Here is a 21,069-nt window from a genome sequence, read left to right as displayed (position 1 = left end):
CAATTGGCAACAATGTTATGAAAATGAAAGGCTTCTCATACACACACAAGTAAAATGTATAAGCCTTAAGCCGGCAAATTTCGCTTTTTTCATCTCATTGCATCAATGGTAAAAGTCGAAGATATATGGTACGTTTGTATACGATGTAAGCAGGTTTTGCCCACCACCGACACTTCTTCATACAGAGCCATTAAATGGGAATTTATCGATGGCTATTAATTTCTCAGCCTTTTTGGCCTAACTTGTAGTTCGTACTTGCATAGCAGCAAACACGCCCATCGTTGCCCAATAAAAGTGTTAATAGGTCGAAGTGGAAAGGATTTTGTGTTTGCCACATTATATTTAAGTAGTAGTACTAATCCAAATTGGGCAAGTGTGTTAGTGTGCAATAATTGAAATTGGCACTTGCTTAGGTAAACAATCGTGGGTCCTGCGATAATACAAATGTTTAGGGCGAATTGCATAATAGAATTTTTATTAAATAAAAGACCATTATTTTTTTTACGTAGGGTTAATAAGTAGGTGTAGTAAGCGTGTGATCTGTTATGTAAAACTATATTTATATGTTCATAGTACCGATTTCATATCATCAATATAATGTTCAATATATTAATGAATATTTGTTAATATAACATAATGCTCATGTACATTTAATTCAATTTGTAAAAATAATTTTATTAACATAATTTTGACAATATGGTGAATATAAATTCAGTGTAACTTCTTAAATTATTTTCTAATAATGCTAATTTTTAATGTACGCAAATTGACAAATTGACAAAATTCCTCCCATTTTTTAAAATAATAATTTTATAATTCAGAAGTTATACAAACGAATAAAATACATTTTTCAAAATATGTAGACCTACAAAATCAGAAATATGTATCTGCCATTCTACGTCGATACTGATTGAAAGTATCTGCTTCTAGACTTATGTTTTAGTAAATTAAAATTGCTCAAGGTAGATCTATTTTACAATACGTTCAAAAATTTAAATTGTATCTAAAAATTATCATTAATAGATATTAATTATTATCTATTAATGAGGGTGATTGGAATTTATGTCGACTACGTATAGGTGTGTACTAAATCACGATTTAATTTTTTTTTAATTTAGTGACCTTTTGTGACAGCGATAATAGAAATATTTACGATTTTTTGTATAATAGTTTTGCCTGATTAAAAACCATTGTTTAGAATAAAAACAAAATATTAAACATAAACTATACGTATACAAAATAGATTAATTGATGGACAGGTCACTTCTCCAAAATTCGTGGACCTATAGCAGATACATAATTCTGAATATTATTGAATCTTATGGCACGTAAAAATGCGAAAATATTCCACAATAAGTTTCTTGACATAAATTCAATGTAGTTGAAGATTTACGTTAATATCATTATCAATTAATTGAATATAAACTCACAAACAAGTTGAATTTGCTGAATGGCGAGTATATATGGTTGCCAGTTAAATCCATGATTACGATTTATATATTCACGTATATTTCCTGAATCCGATCATGCCTCTGTTCTTGTCTACCTCAGTAGCAAAAACAAGGATCAACTAAATCGACCTTTTTACAATCAAGAACAATTTAAAATTGACACAGACACTGACACCTGAGGTCAAGTTATTTACATTTCCTTAATTGTATTTCGGGAGAAAGGAACCTGATTAACTTTATCATAAACATTTGTCTAAAAACCTAATTAATAAAGATTATTTGCAGTGAGATCGTTCAGTAACCGACCGTGGGTCACGTCGAGAGTGTTGTACGGCGGTCGGGGGCCTTGATCAAGTCACAAGAAAAAAATTCTGGAGCTACGTGACTTCAATTTGGAGCACCATGGCTGGTAAGTACTTGGGTATGCTATTGGTTATTAATTTACAAAAGGTTTAATTATCATGATAATTAGATTATTTTATGAATAATACACGTGTTGAGCCTGGATTTATGATTTGAAACATGACTGGGCATGTTAACTTTTGCAAATAAACAGTGCAAAAACAGTTTTGATGAATAGTATAAGCAGTTACCAATGATTCTTTTGTCTATATTCCAGTATACTTGAGTCTATAGTCTCTTGACTTTGGCGAATATAACTTTCTGAGTTCTGCTATTAGTAATTTTTACAAAATATAAGTTCTGATTTTTGCTACACCTGTTTGTAATCTACAGATACAACAACTCAATTCTGTATAGTTAACCAAAGAGAACTAACAATGATTGAAGAAGTTTCAGTTCATAAAGTTTTTCAATCATTCTTTCTGGCTCTGCCAACTAAGTTTATAAATCCATCTTAATATAAATAAAAAAAAACTAAACCAGTACAAATATACAGAGGGCAGTTTATACATTTATATAAGTGGTCTGTAATAAAGCCTCACATGGTGCAGCTTCTTATGTTGTATTATGTCACCTTTATGAAAATAGTAAAAGTAAATCAAATATTATTAAAAAAATACCTAAGCACAATAGAACTATAAGAGCCTCAAGTAGGCCTCCTTCAATTCAGACTTAATCAAATAGCTATTTCTTTATACTTTATTAAATTTTATTTTAGGTTTATTAAATTATGACCTCCCTAAATGGTGGCTTTCACAAAAATTCTCATCTGAAGTGCATAAATGATTAATAGATTAATATATATTTTTTGGATATGTATTTTGTATTTCTTTCAATAAACATTTATTTTAATCTACATGCTCTATGTTAAACTTTTGTGTTATTATAGGGGACAATCCATGTAACAAGTACTTAAAAACCTTAAGTATAGGTGGCAAAGAGTACAACTACTATGACATATCAGCTTTAGGAGAGAAATATAGTAAGCATAAACATAACACTCCCAATAGCTCTTAAACAAACTTGCAACTTCCTAGATCATCTTCCTTATTCTATCAGAATCCTGCTTGAATCTGCAGTTAGGAATTGTGACAACTTCTCAATAACTGAGCAAGATGTTAAGAATATTTACAACTGGGAGATTAATCAGGCTTCAGAGGAGGGCATTGAAGTGCCCTTCAAGCCTGCCAGAGTTATCTTACAGGTACAATTTATGATTCTTATTAAAATAAATTAAACACACTTTTTAATAGGATTTTACTGGGGTGCCCGCAGTGGTTGATTTTGCAGTAATGAGAGATGCTATTAAAGACCTTGGAGGGGACCCTGAGAAAATCAACCCTGTCTGCCCAGCAGATTTGGTTATTGACCATTCAATTCAAGTAGATTTTGTTCGATCGTAAGTATGTCAATAAGTAAGCTGAGATGTGGTAAATTAAACTGTTGGGATTTAGTGAGGATGCTTTGCAAAAGAACCAAGACTTGGAGTTTGATAGAAATAAAGAGAGGTTTATGTTCTTGAAATGGGGTGCCAAGGCATTTGATAATATGCTGATTGTACCCCCTGGGAGTGGGATAGTACATCAAGTGAATTTGGAGTATTTGGCCCGAGTGGTATTCACTGGGAAGGATACACCGGTATTGTATCCTGATACTTTGGTAGGTGCCATGTACTGCCATTATTACTTACTACGCGATATACTTGAAAGGACGGAAAATATTTATAAATGGGCTTTTATTGTGGTGATAGCTGGGTTATCAGTTATGTCTTAATGTCGCGCATCATATGACTAAGATAAAATTAGTTTCCAAAAAAAAATGTTTTTGTTAGAAGAATGAAATAACATTCTTATAACCAATTCCAATTGCTAAAGTGCATTTTATCAACTCAAGGGCAGACTCACTTATTCTAAACATTGCCACTGATTAATTCTGTGTTGTTGTGGCAGAACCCGATGAGGCAAAGCCTATTGACATATCTGGTAATCCTGATAGCTTATTGATGTGTGACAACCATCCACAATGTTCTCAATATGCACGAGTTATTGACAGATTGGATTCTATTTTGGTTACCACAAAATTAGGAAATTAACTTCATCACAATCATTCTTGAAACGAAATTGCTGTTGTTATGATTGTGGTCCGATCTGTTTTATATGGACATTTTAATTTATTTATCTACATAATTGCAAAATATAATTTTTAATCTATTTAAAAACTCTATTGAAGCAATCTTAAAATAAACAACATTTAAGTTTGGTTGGTATTTACACATGCTATGTGTGTGGAAAATGTTACTTAATATTGCCGTTTTATCAAGAATGAAAATTGCCTTTGCAGGTGGGCACGGATTCTCACACGACAATGATCAACGGTTTGGGGGTTTTGGGTTGGGGAGTGGGAGGGATTGAGGCAGAGGCTGTCATGTTGGGACAGTCAATTGCAATGCTGCTACCCCAGGTAGTTGGATATAGACTACATGGGACTTTAGGACAATATGTTACATCAACAGACTTAGTACTTACTATAACCAAAGTAAGTTATGGTCACTTCGTTGAAGTAAACAAAGGAAGTAAAAATTATGTTACAACTTTAATTTTCTCTAAAAAAATTCGATCTTAAGAATTTTTTTATGTTCCAGCACTTAAGGCAATTGGGAGTTGTGGGAAAATTTGTTGAATTTTACGGACCAGGTGTTGCAGCTCTGTCTATAGCAGATAGAGCTACAATTTCAAATATGTGTCCCGAATATGGAGCCACTGTCGGTTTTTTTCCAGTTGACGAAATGTCTCTGGCTTATTTGCGACAAACAAGTTAGTATAATGGATCTAAAGAGATAATTATGAATCAAAACATATTTGTTTAATCAAAGATCGGCCAGAGGAACAAGTGCTACTTATAGAGGCCTACTTAAAAGCCACTAAACAGTTGAGGAATTATTCTGAAGGGGATGATGGCCTGGTGTTCAGTCAAACTGTTGGTTTGGATTTGGGGACTGTGGTATCTTCTGTCAGTGGTCCCAAAAGGCCTAATGATAGGGTGTCGGTTTCAGATATGAAGAGTGATTTTCTGGCCTGTTTGATCAATAAGGTAGGTTTCTGTTTACATTTTTCATTAATATTTTCCTATACATATAGAAAGGCCATACACTAATATTACTATTTTTTTTTTAATAAAGAAGTTCCAGGAGAGCTTATAAATGTATTAACTGAAGTAAGGGTTGTATTCTAATTATGTATACGCGCATGTGTATGAACGACCACATAACTGTCATAATATCATTTAGGTCGCGTGTGCAAGGGTTCTTTAAAGTAAATTTGATCTTGTTATTTTAAGAGGGGCGATAATTTAGTTAATAAATGCTAGATTTTGGCAGCGCGACATGCAATTTGAGAACGTTCTAGTTATATTTAGAGTTCACGTAACGTTAAAAATCTAAGGAAAACAATGGAAAAAATTATATAATTTCAGAGATTTACTTGTCACATTTTGGGCTGCTCTTGTGAACTAAAAACTGACAGAGTTTAGAAATGTGACAGTTTTATTGGAGTTGTTCTTGAGGTCCATAGGAGCAGTAAAAAATTATTGGAAAAGAACGGAAAAATATATAAAATATCGAAATTGATAAGCTTTACTTGAGATTGTCATATTTTCTTGATTCGTTATCTCAAAACAATAGAGGAACTTATCTAAAATCGTATTATTTATTCATCTCATGTTTTCACGATGTTTCTACTTTTTTGTTTCAACTGCAATACACATTTATGAACTTAAACATTCTCCAAATAAATAAATATAAAGGGTTTATTTCGGTTAAAATAAGCGTCTATATTTAGTGTAATGTTACTTTCACTAGATTATTAAAAAATAACAATTATAATGATCTTGGCCGCATTTGATTCACCATATTTTCCAGAATTTAAGAATGTAAATGCCAAAACAAGTTTGAACTTAATAAGTATCAATTTTTTTGTGTTTAGAATTTCCAAATATTTAAAATTTAATTATTTCAATAATAAACTAATTTTTCAAAAAATAGAGTAGTAAATTAAAAAAATCGAAAAGTGAAAACAACCATATCAAACCTCTAAATGAATTACAGAATATAAGAGTGCTACAAATCTAGACAGTTAGTCGTCGTTGCTTCAGACTATTGAAGAAGACATACCCACTCTTTATATTTAGAAAATAATACGAATTGCTCATGGATGTAAAAATGATTGAATTTAAGGTATGTAATTAAATTCTGTAATAGACAAATTTCCATTAATTTCTATATATACGTAATTAGTGATGGGTCAAATTTTAAGAATTAATAAAAATTTATAGTTTTGCCTATATAAACTCACAAAAACACAAATAGCAAATGTAACATACGTCCCCACTGCAACCACTGTAAGTTTTTATTTGAAAATGGAAGGGGAAAGTGGGGCAAGTAGTGTTGAATATGATTTGATCCAATTGACAGTGTTCTAAATAAGATTGTAAGTAAATGACTGTAAAAATAGTATTTTTGTAAAAATGGTGCTTTCTAAGAAATCTTACTTAAAAATCACAATTTCCACGTAGTTACTGTTTTTACGTAAACCTAAATTTCTTAAATAAATTCAGACTTCTAGAAAAAGTTATTCTGTTTTGATGACTCATTTGCAGTTATAGGAACTATATTTCTGTTTACATCTTTCTTACCTGGTTCATTATTTACATTTGAAGCTTCTGTATTTGTTAGTCAGATTCAATATTTATGAACTCTCAAAATTATGTTTCATTGAACTCTAAAATACAGAACTGTTTCCGAATTGATTTCAACAATCATTAAATCACAGATATAGGCTTAATATACTCAGCTTCTGATTCTATATACTAATAAAGTGGTTAACAGACACCAGTGTCGGTAATTCTTAATCAAAAAGCCAGATAATGTTGACAGACATAAGGTTTAAGGGGCAATTACAAACAGCTCAAGTACATATTTTCAGTCAAGCAGATATAAGTTGGCGTGATGAATAAACGACAGCTATGTTGGACTAAGTCAAGGCAGAGACCACAACATATTTTACACTTGTAGTTTGAGTTCTTGCTGTCTGATATATCAAAGTTTTACCAGGCACCGGCGATTGTTGTGGCTTTATGAATTAAATCTGAAACAAACTTCAGTCTCTGTAATGGCGCCCGATGTATAAAAAACACGCTTAAATTCTATATAAAATAATACATATGTCCTGCACATACAATAGTTGTTCTGTTTTTGTACATTCTATCTTTTCTAAAAAAAATAATACTACATGAACATTTCTAAGAAAAAACAGCACTGGCAAAAATTTTGTTCATCGTGTAGCCATAATCACGCCCGGTGGTGAATTTTTTACCAACAGCACCGGACCGGTTATAACTGGCGAGGAACAATATATCAAAATCAAAGTCTATCTGAAGATGTGGCAATTACATTTATTCTTTGAAAATCTAGCTTTATGAATTACTAAGGTGATCATAAGCCAGAGAACCAAAGAATGATTATAATGCCCTTTTCTCATATTCCTTGATGCGTCTGCAGGCTTCTTTCAGGATGAAGTATATCGTAAACAATACCAAGCAACTAGAGCTGTGATATAGTTCGATTGATATATCACTTCAATAGTTCCTTAATTGCTAACGTTTTAATTGTTTTAGAGGCTTGAGAGGGTGTCGATTCGTTTCGCCCTTCGTGCACCGACCTAAGCTTTACAAGGTTTCAATAACTGTAAAGACTCAGACTGGTGCCGGAGGGAAAAAGCAGTTTATGAGGGTTGTAAACTGATGGTTGTTGAAATCTGAAGGTTATTTTTATGTCGTTACAAGGCACTAAAATTTGTGACGGCAAGGTAGAGTCAGCAAATTGTAGTTCCTTATAGCGTCACAGAAATTGTAAAATTATCCTGCTCGCAGAAAAAGGCCGTTACAACGGGGGTATTACCCGGTGACAGAATTTCAAATGCACTGTTTCCAAGCGTACCCCCGTATTAACGATCTTCAATTATGGTCGAACTTTGGCTACTCTATAATGAAAATTCAAAATGCAGAAATGTTTCTCACCAATAGAGCACTAATCTAAGCTTTATGAGTATGAAAAGAACCATGAAGCTAGTCTGATGCTTTAGAGGAAGGAGCCATAACAATATTAAAATTCAATAAACAAACATGCTTACCTTCAAGTACATCTAATAAGCAAAACTTTTTCGAAACTAGTCGTTCAAGAACCCGAGCTAGAATTAGACTGGTTGTGCGAATATCTCGAATTTATTTGCTCAACCCTTCGGTGGATGGTGGGGAGAGTTCGAGTTTGAGTCGCCAATAAAAGGTCGAGAAAGGTACCTACGTGTAAACTGCCAATATCGATTTGCATGAAGTACCTGACGACAATAAAATTTTTATCAGGGTTCTTGGATTTTCGTAAATGCCCCTCGGTCGAATTGAAGAATGGCTAGGATTGTATTTTTTATTGCCTCTATTTATGTTTTTTTGGCAAGGTTAGATATTCATAAATGGAATTTTGGGTTTGTGTTTATGTATTAGTAATGTATTTGAATGAGAGAATAGAAGCAATGGTTTTAAGGGGAGAGTAGAACCATTTTCTGAAATGGTATAATTAGTTGTGCCTTTTTTTTTAAACGCCGAGGACCTATCTCGCACGTTTGTTGGAAGTTTTAGTAAGCACTGTAAGCCCGCTGAATCACATAATTTTTTTTTAGTTTTTGAGATACTGACTTCATACGCAATTCTAAAATAACCGGAACTAATCTATTTACTCAAATGTGTGACTCCAAAATCTCAATTTAGATATCTAGTGTCAAGACACTATCTAAATATATCAGTTGATTAGATTGTGAAAGGGTCTTTGAAAAATCTAAAAATTGTACCTAAAAAGTGTCTACTTTTTAGCGTTTTTTTTTTTTATTTTAAGTACGAAAAAATAGCGCAAACTAAGTCGTTTCCATGAGCTCTATAAGCTTACACATGTAAATTGGATTAAAATGTGTCTTTTAGGCGCCGAGGTTCCCCGACACAGCTCAAATGAATTTTTGGTGAGTTCTATAAGTATACAAAAATCGGATTATAATATTCCGTTTTATGTAGTTTTTAAGATAGAGGGTCACTTTTCATATTTATTTTAGCGAAGTAGAACGTATTTGAAAATACATTTCCTTGAAATATTAGAAAATAGCTCAAAATAATTATATCGGTTAGCGATATAAGCCTGCACAAACAGGGTTGGAATGTCTCTTTTAGTTTCGAAGATAAGGAGTTATTAATGTAGGTATATAAAACTACATTTCCAAGATTTCTAACGTTTAAATGAGATACCCAGAGTCAATAAAGTTTCCAAACAACTATATTTAAGTGAAAAACAGCACGTCACAGTTCAAATAATTTAAAAATCCATTTATCAAAAATTGAAAAAGGTGTGTACATACTTCGTGACATAGAAAAGAGAACACCCGATTTTATTTAAATAATTCCATAGATTCAAAAAAACATTGAAACATTTCTAAAATCTAAAGAAGAACTGAGCTTGAGTTTTCTAAGAATCTTTAAGAAGTATTCAAGAAAATACTTCAAAAAGCTCTTGAATTTTTAACAATCACGAACCCCAGTGATAGTTTTGGAGACTTTAAAAAAACGTTATAAAAACTCAAATTTGAATTAATTAAAAAGAGAAGCTTTAGTAATAGAAGATGAAGATAGGAATATATAGAGATATTCACGGTCAGTGTCCTATTAAAAATTTACGTGATTCTAATGTAGCTAAAGATCTGAAATTATAGATGACGATGTGATGGAGTTTGATCTGTTGAATCAATATATTGCTATCATTACGATGTTGCCAAATCTATGAGTAACTGACAATGATTTTGTTATTTTAAATAGCATACCCTCTATTTTATTACATTTTCGAATTGCCCGGAAGATTTAAACCTCAATTTATGTATCATATGCCATAGGTATGATGAACCATCTCCGAAATACAAAATGTTCTTTTGCTGATTTGGCAACAAACAGCTCTAAATTCAAAAGCGCATATTTTTTCAATTTTCACAGCTAGAGAGCTGATATTTGAGCTACAAACTCTTATTAATTACCTGTGTCTTGTAGTATTATAAATCTTTAGGATTTACATACAAGGCGTGGGAAAATTAGTCCGATATCAGAAGGATATAAATATGAGTGTTAAATCATAATCTTAAACAAAATACCATATATTTTTGGATGGCGTGTGAAATACCAATTAATTTTTCTATCAAAAACCATTATACATTGGTACAATTATTTTCAGTTGTTTTTGAGACATTTGCAAAAATTAAAATCTTTGAGAGTAAAAGAGAGTGCCACTTATTAATTGATTTGATTAAGAGGAGGTTATGCGTTAACAACGTAAAGTAAACGAAATTTTAATATCCTTAATAATAAACTAGATCTATGTAATACAAATAAAATTCGAGATTTTGTTGAAAATGGCCACTGTTTGTTTTGAGACATTGTTGGATTGAATTCATAAAATGGAAATTTGTAGCTCTCTAGAGCTCATTTCGGCCAAGCATATCAAATGCTTCTCTCACCTATTCCTCTAACTGTTCAATATTTTGTACCTCGTTCCGGTATGCTCTATTTTTAATGACACCCCATAAATACACATCAACCGTTGTAAAATTTGGTGACCGGGGTGGCCAATTCCAAGGACCCAGACACCGTATCCATCGATCTTTAAACATCAAAAGAAGTAGGGCACTCACTTGATTGGTGCAGGCAGTACGAGCATCATATAATTGATACAAAAAAATGTCTATATAAATTTAATAATTTCTCTATAAAGTTGGTAACTGTTGTCCTCAAAATGTCTAAATATTTTCCACTGCTTAATTTTTCCGGGTAAATTAAATATTTTAGTTTACTATCCATAATTAAACAAAAACGTTAAAACAAAATTTAGATTAAAACCCCCGGTCTCGCAAGATTTTTGGATTTTAGGACTACTAAATTACTGTGCTTGTTAAACATCCCTTTCCGGGAAAATTTGGCTTCCCCCATTCAAGTAATGTCTTTCTAAAAGTTTAGATCTTCCTGAATTTTTATCAAAATCATTTCAAAAAAATTAGTACGTAGTTATGCATCATCAGGTAGAAGTCGCTGTACTGTGAAGTATTTATAAATGTTAAAATGTTTTTTTCTTAAAATGCATTGTATTGATGAGTAGGTAATTCTCAAATCCCTTTCTGTAGATGATATTGACGCATGTGAAAAGACGTGGAAATCCGCGCGCACGTTTATCTTATTCTCTGCAAACCTTGTAACTAGGTTTGACAGTCTTCTTTAGGAATGAATGCAATCATATTTGTGAAAATTATTTTCAAATCTTCTGAATTTGTTTTAGACATTGGAGGCAACTAGGGATATTTTTCATTCAACTGTTTACATGTTCTTGACGTCAATTTCTCGTATTCACCATGAATGTAAAATAAATTTAATATATCATTATTTGAATATTCAAAAACCATTTCTAAACTGAAGAAGTTTCTAACCTAATGATTGATTGGTTATTTAGATAGAAGCCAATGCTTTAATTAACAATGATGAGAATATTGCAAAAAAAAAACAATTGTTTATTTATGATACTTTCATAGTAACCTATAGCCTCCTCCTAATCAATTTAACTCATAAGTGGTACCTTTTACTCTCAAAGTTTCTAATTTTTGCAAATATCTCAAAAATGACTGAAAATAATAATATAAATTTCTAATAATTTTGGATAGAGAATTTATTAATCTTTCAGATGTCATTTAAAAATATAGGATGTTCTATTTAACATTATGTTTTAACACTCATATTTATATATTTCTGATATCGCACTAATTTTCTTACGCTTTGTATGTAAATCTAAAAAATGTATAATATTATATGGTACAGATAACTAATAAGAGTCTGTAGCTAAAATGTCTGCTCTCTAGCTGTGATAGTAGAAAAGATATGCGCTTCTCAATTTGAGGTTGTTTGTTGCCAAATCAGCGAAAAAAATCGAAAACGTATCATCATAGCTATAACATTTGATACATGAGCTGAGGTTTAAATATTCCGGACTATTCGAAAATACATATAATAAAATAGAACATATGGTATTTGAAATAACATAGTTGTTGTCAGTTACACATAGCTCAGGCAACGTGGCAATGACACCAATATTTTAATTCGACAGACCAAACTTCATTGCATCAGCATCTAAAATTTCAAATCTCTAGCTATATTAAAACCCCGTGAACTTTTAATAGGACATTCACCATGAACGACCCTGACCCTAATACTAAGGAAAAAGCAATTTCTTTTTTGACGAAATTTTAACTTCATGAATGAAAAATTCCATAAATTTCTAGGAAATTTAGAACACTCAGTTTGAAAATTCGACTAACGTCATGGAAATTTATGATAACTTAAAAATTAAAGAAAAACTTAAAAAATATAAAAAAAGTCTCAATCTAATCAAAAAAGGCCTATAGAGTGTTTTTTTTTAAGTACGTTCGCTACTACTATATCTGAAACCGCGGCTTTGCCAAATCGTTCTTTGTTTTCGAGATTTGAAGGAAAATACATAATTGGTTAGAATTTTCAAACCGAATTAGTTCAAAACCTTTCAGTCTAATCAAAATAAATCGATTACATTTTTAAGTAAAATACCTCAAAAGTCTCTCGGGAGGTAGAAACTTATATTTTCTAATCCGTAGCGAATCTACAAAGAAAAACCTAAAAATGAAAGAAATGTTTTCCAGTTAATCCGAGACTATTTAGTCAAATGAGCACTTAATCAAAAATTAACAAAATTTGCCTTTGGCAATGCCTCTAAATGAGTGTTTTGAAACTATTTTTCTAGGTGTAATGGCCTTCAAATGCGGTAGTCAGAAACTGAAATAACTTTAAGAAAATTAGAATTTTCCCCCAAAGACTTTAAAAGTTTATTTTTAACTATGTGAACAGCGTTACAAAATATTTTTTGCATTAAACAATCACATTCTTTTTATAGTTATTTCTGGATATTACATGGTACAATCATTTTTATTTAAGCTGTGGCAAACACATATTTTATTTAATTGACAGAGGAAGCGAATGTTAAGACAAAACAGACTCTAAAGTGTCACTTTTAATGTCTAGACTATTTACAGTGACAGTAGTCCTTTTACTGTCTAGACGGTAAAAGTTAAAAAATCACATCAAATGGAAAGATGATTTTAATCAGTACCAATCAGAAAAAAAATTGTGTTTTTACTCGGTGAAAATTGCTGCCTTATCTTACTCTATAGTCTCGTCTTCGGCTCAGCCATGGATGCCGTTGCGGCAATAAATTTACTACCTTTTTGTCTTGTGAAACAAATATGTAATTATTATTGCTCTTTTACAATACTCTTTCAACTCTCATACAAATAACTCTTACAGTCCGATAAAAATAAAAACATATTTTTGTATATGAAATTTCCATATCACGATAAAGAATTAGGACTTGGAATTATCATGTGATTTCAGTGAAGGAATGCCCATTAGAGTGTTGTTTTGTTTACAAATCATTACAAAAATATTCTTTTAAATGCGGCAATAAATCTTAAAATTTGACTATTGTGGAAGAAGTACTTAAAATGCCATTTTTAAGCCCTTTAACTGCCCAATTACGTAGGATTACTGTAATCCTTCAGTTAATGGCTATTGACTAAATCGGCCCATTAGACTAGGAACATAACCAAATGTAAAGAAGCTTTGGTAATGGGTTCCGTTGAATTTTCTTTTCTAAAAGGTAAAAGTAATAGTTCGATGTGTAGTTTCTATTAAATTTTAAATTATACTCGTTTATTAATAGGAAATATCAAGACATGAATGAAAAGAAACATATAACGTATCGGCGTTACAGGTTGGCTTCAAGGGTTTCGGCATTCCTAAGGAACAACTGGACACAAGGGCTAAATTCATGTACGACGGGAAACAATACACCATTGGACACGGCAGTGTTATCATAGCAGCAATAACTTCTTGTACGAACACTAGCAATCCCAGTGTCATGTTGGGAGCTGGCTTGTTGGCCAAAAACGCCGTCGAAGCTGGCTTAACGGTAAATATAAGGAATTACCTCTAAAACCCCTAAAATGTGTAACGTTAACTATAAGGCTCTTCGATTCAATTAAAAAGTTCTACTGCAGAGCTATAAAAGACCATCTTTTACCTTTGCACCACTGCAATTATTTCCGATGAGACGTTTTCCTTATTGATATACAGTAGGTACTTAAAGCACAATAAAGGGCCTTCGTTTTGATACCTTATTGACATTGGTATATTTAATGACGGAGTTAGAGGCCTCCAAACTTAGATACTTTTCCCAATATTTTAAAAATTTTTTCATGAACCATAAAACTTATGCTCTATCTATATTTTTGTCTTGTTTTTTAAAGATCATAAATCTCTTCGTTTCACATTTTTATAATCGTTAATATATCATTTTTTCCTTTTAATCTTTCTTTAGTTTTTCATATTATAAAATAACTAATTTTCTCTCAATTGAGGTGCCTCCTTACGTGAAAACGAGCCTCTCTCCCGGTTCCGGGGTTGTGACCTATTATCTCCAAGAATCAGGAGTTATTCCACCCCTAGAGCAATTAGGGTTCAACATTGTGGGCTACGGCTGCATGACCTGTATAGGAAACAGTGGTGGATTGGACGAGAATATCGTGAACGCGATAGAGCAGAATGACTTGGTTTGTTGTGGGGTGTTGTCAGGGAACAGGAATTTCGAGGGCAGGATCCACCCCAATACCAGGGCGAATTATTTGGCCAGTCCACTCTTGGTGATCGCTTACGCTATTGCCGGGAGGGTGGATATTGATTTTGAGACTGAACCTTTAGGTCAGTATAAAAAACTGTATAAAGTATGAATAGTCATAATTAATTTAGCTGAATTGACGAAGTTTAAATACGTACTTTTTTTTGAATTGACACTCCGCCTTCGGTTCCTTTCGTCAAATAACTTACTTTCAGTCCTTACTGTACACTTATTTTAAATGAATTTTATTTAATTTTGCGTGTTCAAAAAAACGAAAAAATCATTAGAAATTTAGCAGAACCAGTCTCTTATTTCATTGTTATTGGTCTGCAAACTTCACATTCACAACAAAGTGCTGGATGGCTTGGCCGTAATTATGAAATTACATGTAAAAAACAGCAATATACAAATTTTTTATTCAGTTATTTGTCTCAAATGTCACAAAAGTTCTTAAAAATAGAGAAAAGAATATTTTTTCTTAAATTATTTAGGAGGATGGGCGGATGGTTCATTAGAAAATTTTTAAAAATGCAGGATATTTTCGTGTCACAGAGATTTCGCTTTAAAATTTTAAGCGAAGATCTTTGCTCTATAGAAATTCCGAAAAAAAACAGTCTTCAGTTGATTATAGAATTTGTTTTAACCTGGATCTTTAAAATCATATTTTAATCCGCCTTTTAAGCGCGTGCTTGATTCTCTCTTGAGGTTGTCAGTGCGTACAAAAAAAAAGAAAACTTGTGCTAACGAAATGTAGAAGAAATCACCAGGTATTATTGTTTTTAAACTAAATCTCATATGTATTATCTTCGCATTGCCTTAGTACGACTAGTGGACAACGCTACTAAACAAGAAGAATAATACAGTTTTATTTAACCGCCATGTTGACATTTGGTGAATTTCTGATTTTTTTTTCTCATCAGGTAAATCTAAAGATACCCAGCCTGGGCTTTTGATGGTCGGATATTCTGGTATTCTTAAACTTCAACCGATAAATGATCTAGATCGCCAATTTTTATTTTGTTCCTTTTTCTATATCTTCAACAAACATCTTTATGACGATGCATCATAATTGCTTCATCATCATTTTCTTGAAAAATTTTCCTGGGGTTGCTTCGGATGTATATTCTGTTCATTTCTCATAGAGCTGATTGCCCTCCTGCACAGGGAGATCCAACAGGTGGAGTTTTACGACTATCTCCAGATGTCCAATGTGCTGCACTGATTATCAAAGCGAATCTCCTATTACTGGTATTGAGCGTATGTCTGTACTTATTGTGTACTAGTGTGTTTTCGCACATTGGGTTTGCGTATAACACCGTTGTTAGGATTCAGCTGACCTGAGTCTTTTTATTGGACTAATTCTCTAGGTGGTCGCCATGATTTGTGTTAGCACATTTGCCATCTTCTTAGTTTTTGAACTGATTCTTTTAACATGATCTATGATTTTTGCATCTTTGTCTTTAAAGATTTCAAGGTACTTGACAGACGATCCATGAGTCTTAATAATGCTGTTATTTACCATCAGCCGCAGAGTAGGTATTTTTTCTTGATAGCAAGCATGATTTCCGTGCTAGTCTGGAGCAAGTATTTGATCTTAGAAAATATTCCATAGTGCAGAACTGAGTGTTGATGCCGGAAACTACTAATTCCTGTAGAGTATTTCCTCCCTACAACAAGTTCTTCTTGACTTGGCACCACGTGCGATTTTATAATTCTCACCAGTTGGGCAGTGTTGAAAATGTTCTCTATGACCTGCATAGTCATAACGCAGAATTCCGTTTTTCTAACTAATTTTTTTGTTGATCGTTTAGTGTCTAACTTGAACTATCCTGAAATACGGAAATCTTGGGAAATTTTGAATACAGAAAATTATGGTGTTTAATTTTTTAGTTTCATTCAATCCAGACTTCCTGATCAACGAATCCGGAAAAACGTGAACAGGATTATTTTGAATTTCGTTTTATTTGAAGTTCCCTGAAGAATAGTTTTTGGGATTTTTCTCTAAAAAAATTCATCAATATTTTAAGAAGCGGATCAGACCTTTCTTTGATGGATACCACCCAGATTTCTTAAATGTATGGTTCTTGTTACTGTTAGTGGAGAATTTGCTAAATAAATTGTTACTTCTACCATATTTATATATTAATTATTGAAGAATCGATTTATTTGAATTTATACTATGATTATCGTTCATACATTAGATATCCGTCATTGTCTTATCGTTTTCTTTAGTCAACTGATAACTGATATTGTAGGCAAAAGAGCGGACGGCAGTAACGTTTATCTAAAAGAAATCTGGCCTACCCGCTCCGAGATACAGGAGGTGGAGAAACAACATGTAATTCCAGCCATGTTTAAGGAGGTTTACTCCCGCATCGAGACTGGATCTGATAAGTGGCAAACTTTAAATGCTCCTGCAGGTGAATTATTTTTTTGTTAATATATGCAATTGACTGACAGAGAAATTAAGGTCACCTTTATCCATGGTCGGACGAGTCTACTTATATAAAAAAACCACCATACTTTAACGGCATGACGAAAGAACTACCCACAAATAAATCCATCACAGGTGCCAAGGTACTGTTGAATTTGGGCGATTCAGTAACTACAGACCATATAAGTCCCGCAGGGTCCATTGGTAGGACGAGCCCTGCAGCCAGGTGAGTGATTTCTGTATGAAGAAAGGATTTTTTGTAGAGTTAAGAATCAATACATGGTAATGTTACCCAAAATTATAATATATATGTTTCAAAAATTATTGTACGTTTTACTAATCTTTATTTTCAATTTAGATATCTTTCTTCTAATGGACTTACTCCCAAAGAGTTCAATTCATATGGCTCCAGACGTGGCAACGATGCCGTTATGGCTCGCGGAACTTTCGCTAATATCCGTCTGGTGAATAAATTCATGACCAAACCTGGACCAAAAACCATTTACCTGCCAACAAATGAAGAAGTATGTAAACTTGCCACATTAATAAACACTGTAAATATATTTTCCTTGCTTTATTAAAGATGGACGTCTTTGACTGCGCCCAGCGGTACATGAATCAACAAACTCCTTTGATAATTCTTGCTGGAAAGGACTATGGATCGGGGTCTAGCAGGGATTGGGCCGCTAAAGGCCCTTTCCTTCTAGTAAGTGATTGCGGAAAATTGTTCGAAAATCTTTTAATTTTGTGTCGCGTGTAGGGAATTAAAGCTGTTATTGCTGAATCATTTGAACGCATCCATCGATCAAATTTGGTGGGAATGGGTTTGGTTCCTTTGCAATTTTTGCCGGGACAGAATGCAGTTAGTTTGGGACTTACAGGAAAAGAGACTTACAACATTAATTTGCCTAGTGATCTCAAACCTGGGCAACATATACAGGTGAGACATTCAATTAAAGTTGTAATGGTTTATTTTTTAACAGTAGAAAAATAATTCTTGATCGTCAAAAGTACTCAGGAATATGTGTTCGAACACCGTACTGTGTATATTTCTGACTCTATGGCGATCTGGAATCAATTTATACCTTTGAAACATGTCTTAAGGTATAACCTATCTATTTCATTGGGTGGTAGCGTCTACAAGATACGATTTAATGTTGTGACTTATCTTTAATTTAAAACATATTTCTAGACCGAGAAACTGTCACCATTTGGTCTTTATAATATAAGCTTTTCGCGTTAAACAAACACAAGTGTTTCCTTATTTTATTTATCAGTCGTTTATCGTGCTTCAAAGAAAAAAGTAAACGTTTTTTTTATATTTTTTGTCTTTTTTTCTTAAGTGATTGCAAAACGAGCACTATTTTTTTGTCTCGGAGCAACTCGATTTTTTATTCTTCGACATTTAATAATCTACTATAGATAACGTGATATCTATATCTCCGACTACTTTTTAATGTAACGGCTAGCATCGACTAATCGAAAACAGTGAACCTAGAAAATTACAACTTTAGTTAAAAATTTACAGTGTTTATAAATCTCTGTGTAATTCGTGGTTTCTTAGCAATGCAAATTAATAATAAGTAAGTCAAATGCAGAAACATCCTTTTCATCTCCTGCATTATTGAATTAGTTTTTTGGCTTTTTACGAAACTAGTTTTTCATTAATTGTTATTTTTTTTTTACAGATAACTGCTGATAGTAGTAAAAAGTTTGAAGTGATCTTGCGATTCGACACTGAAGTTGATCTACTGTTCTACAAACATGGTGGTATTTTGAATTACATGATTCGTAAAATGCTTGACTAAATCATGACATTTTACTAAAAAAAGACTTATAATAGCATATCCTCTAATAGTTTACAGTTTTTGGGGGTCTTCGGGATTTATTTGAGCTGCAAATAAAAGGATAATTATTCTTCTATTAAATATATGGGCCACTTTCGTCACAACAAAAAGAACTCTAATAATAAGTAGAAATCGACTTTTTGAGTAGCTTCTAGTCAGATTGTCATTATGGTACTTATTTCAACTAATTACTTAACTTTTTATACGGTTTTAGGGCTTTTTTGAGTTACTGCATCGATATTCGATGGATTTTCAGGGGAAATTGGTGTAAAAATGTGTCTAGGAATCTGTATAATATATGTCTAAGGCAATAAAATTGCATTTGTTAAAATTATTCGGCTTTATTTCATTTAGTTTGCATTCGAAGGATTGCTAAAAAATATTTCCGTTACGCAGTGATTCAAACCTTCCGTTTCTTTTCTTCTACCTTCTTTTTATTCTTTTTTTTCTCCTTTTTTTTATACTTTCCAAAACCTTTTCTTACCATAACCCCCCTCCACCAGGCTTGAATTTTAGTAGCCGCTTTATCCTTTTTCTTGTTTTCCACCCTTTTCTTTTCTTGTTCTTCCTTGTGGATTTCATAAGCCTCTATCTCATCATTTCTGATTTTGAACTATAAAAATCCAGAAATAAAAATAAACTATACATCTGAAACTGACCTTCATGAGCATATCCGTCGTCTTTTTGTTCTGGGCCGCGATTGCCTCCCTTAAATTTATAATTTTCTTGCTTAAACTTGCAGAATCGCTTTCATATCTGAACTTCCATTTCTTAATCTCTTTTTGTAACTCCTATTAATTTATTATCAGTTAATTTTCTCATAATACAGTGAAAATGTATCCAATACCAAATCAGTCTCATTGTAAATATTGGCAACCTCCAAATGAGCTCTATCCTCCTTGACAAATTCCTGTCTTTTGTCCATTATAACCTCACTGATCATCCTCTCCTTATCTCTCAATTCATAGCAGTTCATTTCGCTCTTGGACTTCATCCACTTCTCCAAATAATTGCTTTTAATATCAGCCTCTTGCATGAAATCCTCAATTTCGTCTTTTAAGTTTCCGATTTGTACCATTGCTTCATGAATTTGTTTTCTATACACATCCCTCTCCTCATAGTAGCAGTTGTGCAAATTTATGTATTTTAACTCCTTGTCGTGGGTCTCTTTAAGTAGCTGCGCTTCCTCGTTTTGAAGCCTTGTAAAAACGTCACTTAAAGCTGCAAGAATTCCATAAGTACCTTTACCAGCAATCTCATCATAAGTTTTCTGAATTGTTGATTCGATAAAGGAACAATCTCTGCGGAAATCCAACAAATCAACACTATCTTTGGACATGGGAGGAATCACATCGTCATTCTTGATAGTATTACATTGCTCTTCGATTGTTTGATATTCGACGATTGTTTGGTCATCCTCAGACCATCCATTTATGTATTTCAAAATCGCCAATTTGTCCAGAGCTTCCCTAAGGACGTTTAGTACCAAAGCTTTAGCAAGGTGAATACTGCAAAATGGGTTACGTTTCGAATTTTTAAAATTTACGCAAAAGTGGATGTAGTAAATATAATATAAGTAAAAGAATTACAAAGTGGAAACTTGTAGGTACAGATAGATATAGAATGCATTTGAATATAAATGACCACAAAACTCCTTCATTATATTTTCGATTATCTTGTTTATTTTGTGGCTATTTATGTTTACTTTTATTATTTATCTGCAAAAATCAGCTACAATTAATATAATAACCCCAAACCAAATTTATTTACATTTTGTAATTTTGTTACTTACTTTGTATTCATTCTACCTACATCTGCGTAAATGCTAAAATATTCAAACTGGAATAGTTTTTTGCAGAAAGTAGTAAATCTTTTATTTTATTAAACTACAAAATAGGGTTTCTAGGTCGGTTTAGACGGACATGTTATGAGCGAATGCAGGGGTATTGATTTATTAGGATTATATGATAAGAGAGTGAAGTGATATTGATCAAACATAGTTAATAAAGCACGTTTTTGTATTTACTGTGAAGAAGGTCATTAATCAAGTTTATAAGAGGAATAGGTAATTAAGAATTGAAAGAAATACTTTATCCACTTTATGTGAATGGG

The 21,069-nt window shown here is 32.5% G+C and overlaps 2 protein-coding genes across 3 annotated transcripts; one reads left to right on the top strand and one right to left on the bottom strand.

The window, feature by feature from the left end:
* The first annotated feature begins 1,635 nt into the window (after window positions 1-1,635).
* On the top strand, window positions 1,636-19,291 carry LOC136348367 (cytoplasmic aconitate hydratase-like). Its single transcript, XM_066299147.1, has 16 exons — window positions 1,636-1,860; window positions 2,743-2,835; window positions 2,891-3,057; window positions 3,107-3,252; window positions 3,308-3,512; window positions 4,194-4,388; window positions 4,495-4,666; window positions 4,726-4,943; window positions 13,774-13,971; window positions 14,420-14,759; window positions 16,932-17,096; window positions 17,147-17,336; window positions 17,469-17,634; window positions 17,694-17,816; window positions 17,871-18,050; window positions 18,799-19,291. The coding sequence occupies exons 1-16, from the start codon at window positions 1,854-1,856 to the stop codon at window positions 18,916-18,918; spliced, it is 2,685 nt and encodes an 894-aa protein (XP_066155244.1). The 5' UTR covers window positions 1,636-1,853; the 3' UTR covers window positions 18,919-19,291.
* Window positions 19,292-19,302: 11 nt separating this feature from the next.
* LOC136348502 (dynein regulatory complex protein 9-like) lies at window positions 19,303-20,874 on the bottom strand. 2 transcript variants are annotated; one of them, XM_066299396.1, is made up of 4 exons: window positions 20,750-20,874; window positions 19,805-20,465; window positions 19,617-19,748; window positions 19,303-19,570 (listed from the first exon to the last, which is right to left on the bottom strand). In XM_066299396.1, the coding sequence occupies exons 1-4, from the start codon at window positions 20,758-20,760 to the stop codon at window positions 19,358-19,360; spliced, it is 1,017 nt and encodes a 338-aa protein (XP_066155493.1). In that variant the 5' UTR covers window positions 20,761-20,874; the 3' UTR covers window positions 19,303-19,357. The 2 variants fall into 2 exon arrangements, with proteins under 2 accessions (XP_066155493.1, XP_066155501.1); XM_066299404.1 differs by having other exon boundaries at window positions 20,770-20,874.
* Between the last annotated feature and the right edge of the window lie 195 nt (window positions 20,875-21,069).

The sequence above is a fragment of the Euwallacea fornicatus genome, chromosome 2, assembly GCF_040115645.1.
Source record: "Euwallacea fornicatus isolate EFF26 chromosome 2, ASM4011564v1, whole genome shotgun sequence".
NCBI classification, from domain to species: domain Eukaryota; kingdom Metazoa; phylum Arthropoda; class Insecta; order Coleoptera; family Curculionidae; genus Euwallacea; species Euwallacea fornicatus.
The sequence above is the reverse complement of the archived record's forward strand: the minus strand, read 5'-3'. Positions and strand labels throughout refer to the sequence as shown.